Consider the following 6996-nt stretch of genomic DNA (forward strand, 5'->3'; position numbering starts at 1 on the left):
GACAGCAACTTGTCTGTTCCCCTTCCCTCAATTCTCCAGCATTGTTCCCATCCCCAATTCCCCAATAAAAATCTTTAAAAAAAAAAAGCAGTGTTTTTTTTTTAGTTTTAGTTGAAATTATCATACACAATAAAGTAGGCACTCAAATCTTTAGACTGTGTAGACGGTCTAAATCTTACTCAAGAGTAAGAATTTCCCACATCATCACCACATCAAGTTAAATCATTCTCTATGCTCCATCCCACTGGCTTGGTGGACAATTTAATTTCAGTCATTGCTGACATTCCTACTTCTGTATCTCACAGATCCAGGGCTGTACAAAGGTTCCAGAGGTTTCATAAACAGCAGAACATTTAAAGAGACCACTCAGGTCTCCAAGCCGCATTGGCTATTGCTGAACTGCCCGCTTTGCAAATCTACAGTGGAATTCATTCATTCACTCATTCATTAAGAAAATTTATTGAGTAGCTACTATATTCCACACTCTGACTCACGGTACTAGGGATACAACAAAGAAAACAGGAAGATGAGACTGCCACCTTCCCAGAGTCTTCCAAGTTCCCTGAATGCTGTAGGCTCTGTTCCTTCCTCAGGATGAGGAATCTCAGCCAAGGCAGGCAGTTCAGGGGGCTCAGGTGCAGTTCCTCAAGCACACAACACAGCCATTCCCCACTCCCTCCCTCTCACCCACCCACAGGAAGCCATGCTACCACCTCTACGAAAACAATGAAATCTTTCCATCATCCTGCTAATCTCAACAAAAATGCAGGGGGGGGGGGAGATGAAGTTTTACTGATGTTGAATCTTGTATTTTCTTTACATTTTTATATGTTGGTTTCTCAAAGCTTTCTATATACAATTATCTAAGGTACAGTCCCTTGAAGAACAAAACTATGCATTTTTAAACTCAGAAATTTCAATGAACTGGTTAAACATCTGAATCACATTTGGAATCTAAGCAGAAATTCAAGGTATATGAGTGGCCTAAATCTTTCTTACCAGAAATGACCCATGCTATGTGGGCAGGTGTCCAAACCTACTTAGCATAAAACTTATTTTTTAACAAAAAAATAAATAGGTTAGTTCTAAAATATTAGAAAATTCTTAAACCTATAAGAGTTGATTTGCATTTTAAAATGCAGTAATATTTCCTTTTTCTTATTTTTAAATTTAAATATTAAGTAATCACAAAACTTAACACTCTTCTACTTGCTCATAAAGAGGTCACTATGCTAAACTATAAAATGGTTAACATCATATACAAATGTGTCTCTACTAAGATATGTGAACAAAAATTACTATAAAAATAGTCTCATAAACATCTAGTTCAATATGATATAAGCTCATTCAGCTCTAAAAAAATTTAAGTTCATTCCCTGTACTTGCACACAAGCCAACTTTTATCATTTACCAAATTTTAAAAAATCCTTTCAACACTGTATAAGCTATCATCTTTCGAATCAAATGACGTAATTGCATAATTTTATAACTTACCATGAAAAGTTAGTTTTCTCACCAATGTCTATTAACTTGATTTGTATTCTCCTGGGGAAATTTTTTTCTCTTCTATTCATTAAACTAATCTAAAGGGATTGCCCAACCAGAACTAAATATTACAGCTGGTCCTCTTATATTCTTCATTAAAAATGTTTCTCTCAGAACTAGCCTTATCTTCTTCAATTTTAGGATCTCTCACCTCAGTGTGTTTAAACCTATACTGAGCACATTCATGAAGGAACGAAAGGAAGGGTAGGAGATCCCCCCATTCCAGTCTGGTCTCCATTATTTATCATATTACCTTGGTACTTAACTTCTCCCACCCTAAGCTGTCCTAGCTATAAAGTGGAGATATTATCTCATAAGGTCAGAAGGGAAGTATAATGACACAAGGAGATAACTACTATAAAAATGCTTAAAATTGTTTGCTAAAAAATTCATATAGAAGTGCGAGTGCAATGTTACAAAACTAAACGTAGCAAAAAAAAAATTGCAGTGGTTCTTTATGCAACACTCTCCAGATCCAAACCCTTCAAAGGAAATGCTACATACTACTATTTGATACTAAAAGAGGAGCATCATTATCTAGAATTAGAGCTCTGATAGCAAAACACGAATGTAAATGGCTTACTATGTGATACCGCATTAGCCATCCTCCGAGCTTAATCTGTAACTTGAATAAATGTATTGATTATGATAAAAGTCTTAGTGAAAACTAGAAAACACAAATAAAGTAGTATAAGAAGAGTAAACCTTGATTAATCAAAATGCTTAGAAGAGGGGTTCACTTGTAGGTCACAGCGCATCATCAATGATTCCAAATAACCGTTTTTGGAGAATAAATTCCTGAGTTTGGCTTATTTATCAACACTGACTTCCTGCTACTTACATTTGAGCAAAGGAAAAGTATTCTTTGTAAAGATTTTTCTTTCATTATGATTAATCAAGTAATATCAAAAATTATAATACCTAGTAATTTAGTAAAAAGTATAGCACATTAAATTTACAGAATTTGTAATTTTCACTACAGTTTTTCCTCAGGCTTCTTCAAAGACCCCAAAATTATGTGGTTCAGTTTCACAAATTAAACCCACATTTCACTAACCATCACTTCTGTTCTCAAAATTATTTTACCCAGTATCTCTTTTTAAGATAGCATTGTATTTTTTTAAAGCTTGGCATCCAAGGTTTCTAGTTTTGGTACCCCTCCCAAGTATTATAATAGTTACTCCTTTCACGGTGAATTTAAGATTTGAGTGAAACTTACTTTCTTGTATTGCATTAAGAATCTCTGAAAAGTCCACATCACTCTTTGGGCCGTCAGGTAGTATTTGCATATCCAGCTGGTAGCCTTGCAAATCCACACCTCCTTCTAGAGAAATGAAAGATATTCATGGAGTTGGCACTGGTTATCACACAGCCCAGCAGTTAGGGTCCCAAGGAGAAGCAATGTCAACATCTAAAATGAAGAGCCAGCTGGTTTGCCCAAGATCTTCCCTCTTGGACAAATGACTCATTAAAAAATGAGGACTATTATCAGCCATTTACTCCTTATGGGACCTAAAAGGTTTAACTGCATTTCCAATGAAAAAAAATACAGCAACTGCTTTATTGCAATACCATATTCTTTATGGTATTTACTGATGATTTCTTAAGTGAAGAATATAACACGGTAGCCTGCACCCAAGGATATTAAAACTTATTGTCAGCTTCTACATGGCTAATAAGCGACATTCAACACAAACACTTTATGATATCATCTTCTTTAAAATTATAATAATTCATTTGTAGGGAAGGATTTAATATTCTTTGATATCACAAAAAAAAACAGGTATCGCTTTTTTCCCTCAGAGTTGGACTTCCCTTCTATATCATGCATTTTTTTCAATTATATCAGAATACTGTCATTTATTCTATAAAGTAATTAAGCTTCTTGTATTAGTTTTGTCTGATGTATTTTTGGTGTATTCTAAAGAAAGAGGATGTTTATGCTATTCCACACACCTATATAGTACATTTAAGGAAGTCAAAGAAATTAAAACATCAAAAAGTAACACTATCATAAACTAAATAATAAACCTCTGAGTACTTCTTAAAGTACCAGAAAGAACACCTCCAATTTGAGAAGTCTGAAAGGGCTAAAAGCCAGTGCTGAAATAAACAAATAGCCCGATGAACAGAATGAGGCACGCCCTCATTGTTTATTGTGACATTATTATGAATTGTTATGAAACAATTTCATAACAAACAATTATTATGAAATAATTGTTTCATAACCCCAGAAATTATGCTTAGCCTTGAATAAAATTTCAGTTCTATCCCTAAAACTAAAGAGGAATATTGACACAGTTATCACCATACAGGGACACTTATTCTAGGAGGGAAATGAACACGAGTAACTTAATATAATAGAAGGTAAGCTTGAAGAGGGCCAGGACTTTTGTCTGCATGCTATAATCCAGCATTCAGAACAGCACCAGCACAGAGTAGGAGCTCAACAAATGTAGAGTGAATGAATGAATGAGGCTACACAGTAATTATGAAACAAAGGCAGCAGGGCTACAGGTAAAGGTAAAGGCTCAAATTCTGGGTCAGACCAGCGTTCAAATTCTTATCAGGTAACACTTAATCTCAATAAACCTTCGTTTCCTCATCTATTGGATAAAATAGGGGTGACAGTAACAGCCTCACAGAGTAGTCATGAGGGCTAAATGCGATAACGCATGAGAAGCTCTTAGCTGTCACTCAGTCAGCGCTCAGTAAATGGAAGCCATTACTATTACCATCCCTAATCACTTATTAGAACAAGACTGGGATTTATATAGAAACTATCTAGCTTGGGAATAATGAGCAGAAAGCCGTAAGTCAGTTCTTTGGGACTGTCAAGCACTGCAGACACAGCAGTGAACTTTTTAAATGCGTGTATGCAGTTGCCTCACTGCAGAGTCTGAAGTTGTCTGTGAGACTAAGCTTCTCAAAGATGGAAGGAACAAACAAGCTTTCTGCTGGCCCCAAATTAAAACGTGTTATTTGCTTGTTTCCCCATGGCCGGCTTCATTGACTGGGTAGGGAAAAGTTCTGATGTTCTTCAAGCTCTACTCAGGCTAGTCACGTTTGGTCTGCTCAGTAACCAAAGATCTCACAACGACAATGAAAAAAAAAACCAAAAACAACAACAACAACAAAAAACAAGAATATTCAATACTGCCCATAGGCCAGGCCTGTTTATGTACTTTATTATCTCATTGAGTCTTTAAATCTTGAAAAGGAGGTGCAGTAAGGAGTCATTTGCCCAAAGTCACACAGCTACTAAACTGTAAAAATATAATACCAATCTACACTCAACTCTTTAATACCATCCATAACCAAGCAATCACAAATACAGGCTGTTAGAAATGAGAGAACTAGATTTACCAAAGTCCTATGTTCTAGTACTTCAGACCAAGACAAAAGCCATTACATAACCTAAAAAGTAAATGACTTCCTAAATACCGTATTTGCCGGCGTATAAGACGATTTTTTGGCCCTGAAAAATATGCCTCCAAGTGGGGGGTCGTCTTATACGCCAGGTACACTTCAGATAGACTGCCCATAGTGCTTGCCCCGTGCCATAGTGGCCTCCCGATGCCCGCCCACTTCATTCCACATACCGTTCAGGCATCAGCAGCGCTGCTGGGTGTATGCTCGGCTGTTATGCGATTTTGCTGTTATGCGATTTTACCACACTCGCAAAATCGCACACAGCCGACCACATAACAAACTCTGTATTTTGAGTGGAAATGTTAGGGGGTCGTCTTATACGCCGAGTCGTCTTATACGCCGGCAAATACGGTAGACTAATAAGCAGAAGCCTAATTTATTTACTTATTATTTGTCATAGTCAGTTCATAAATTCATGTGCCAGTTATGACTACTACATAAGTATAATTTTAATAACCAAAATTCCACAAATTTTTAATAAATTTCTTTTGTTAGAGGATATTGTAAGAGTATCAGAAGTCTCAAAAGCAGCAACATAAGGAGGCATTCCGGTCATTAAAGTCTGTTTTTAAAGGATATTTAATGATATGGGAAATGCTCAGGATATAATGAAAAAGTGAGGAAAGTGGATATTAGGAGACATAAATATATAGATATGTCTCAAGTATATTAAAAACACACACCCTTTTTAAATAAGAAAAAAAGACAGAAATATCCAAATGAGTACAGAAGTTATCTCTCAGCTGTGAAATTATGGATATATTTTTGTTTTATTCTTTATCTTTTCTTTGTTTTTCACAATAATCATAATGTATTTATAATTTCAAAGTCATTTAAAAATTCAGATTGTGGCAGTGGAGGATATTAAGTATTTAGAGTTGAGAATTCAAGACAAAGACTACAGATGTTAAACCATTAAGGAACTAATTTAATATAAGATTTTCTACATTAATGTAATTCTTAAAATGTATAATTCAAGGTCCAAATTGCAGCTCCAAATTGCAGAATGCAACGTTCTCTTTATGTTAAGCATTAAGATCACATTTAGAATCCCTTAACTATAAAGTTATTTTTCTTCCTCTGCCCTAGAAGAAATATAAGATACACTTTCATAAAGTATAATAGAATGGCCTGGAATTTCTGGCAGTAAGTCGTTCATTAAAGTCTAACATGACAAAGTAAGGGCTCGTGTAAAACAAGAACATGTGCAAATTTTCCTGAATGTAAAGTAACCTCGGTGTAAGGACATTCTCAGATGAATCGTTCAAGGTGACAGTCTTCACCTTTAGCACTTACTGCCCAAATGAAAGAGACTCAATGACTTCAATATACAAAAGGTTGTATGTTTACTTTGGACTTTTGATATTTAATTATTCATAAATAGTTTGATGTGATTTCTAAAACATTGAGAGTCGGAGTTCTTCCTATAGTCACAGATGTCTCTCCTTTGAGTCAAAATGCAAAACTGAAAAACGAGGCAAGACGGTGAAGATGTTATCATTTCAAACTGAAGATTCTTTAAAATAAAATATAACCCTACTCGGCCCCAGTAATTGATGTGCAACTAAGTACAATCCCAAGGAAACTAAACAAATAAGTCACATTAAAAAGGGAAGTTAAACTACCACAGGGTAGTGGGGGAGGGTGGTGGTAGATGAGGGCAAAAGGGATCAAATATATGGTGATGAAAAGAGAACTGAGTCTGGGGGGTGAACACACAATGTGATATATAGATGATGTATTACTAAATTGTACACCTGAAACCTATGTAACTTTGCTAACAATTGTCATCCCAATAAACTTTAATTTTTAAAACAAGAAAGCTAAAAGATCCCTAATGATGTCAAAACCATACTGAACAATTTTTAAAAATCAATAATAGTTACAAAAGGGGCCAGCCAAGTGGCACGATGGTTAAGAGCTAGCTTGGGACACCAGAGGGCCCCAGTTCGGATCCCACATATGAGGGCCAGTGACACTGCCCTCTGCAGCTAAGATGCTGAACAACAGCTCAACCTG

General features: G+C 35.7%; 1 protein-coding gene across 1 annotated transcript in view; it reads right to left on the reverse strand.

Moving 5' to 3' along the window:
• The window catches only part of ANO4 (anoctamin 4), a 282890-nt gene that overhangs the window by 66986 nt on the left and 208908 nt on the right, over positions 1-6996 (reverse strand). The window contains exon 5 of the mRNA XM_019641684.1: positions 2765-2869. Coding sequence (XP_019497229.1) covers positions 2765-2869 — 105 coding nt within the window. The remainder of the gene's footprint in view (positions 1-2764; positions 2870-6996) is intronic.

This window comes from Hipposideros armiger, unplaced genomic scaffold, assembly GCF_001890085.2.
Source record: "Hipposideros armiger isolate ML-2016 unplaced genomic scaffold, ASM189008v1 scaffold_63, whole genome shotgun sequence".
NCBI lineage: Eukaryota > Metazoa > Chordata > Mammalia > Chiroptera > Hipposideridae > Hipposideros > Hipposideros armiger.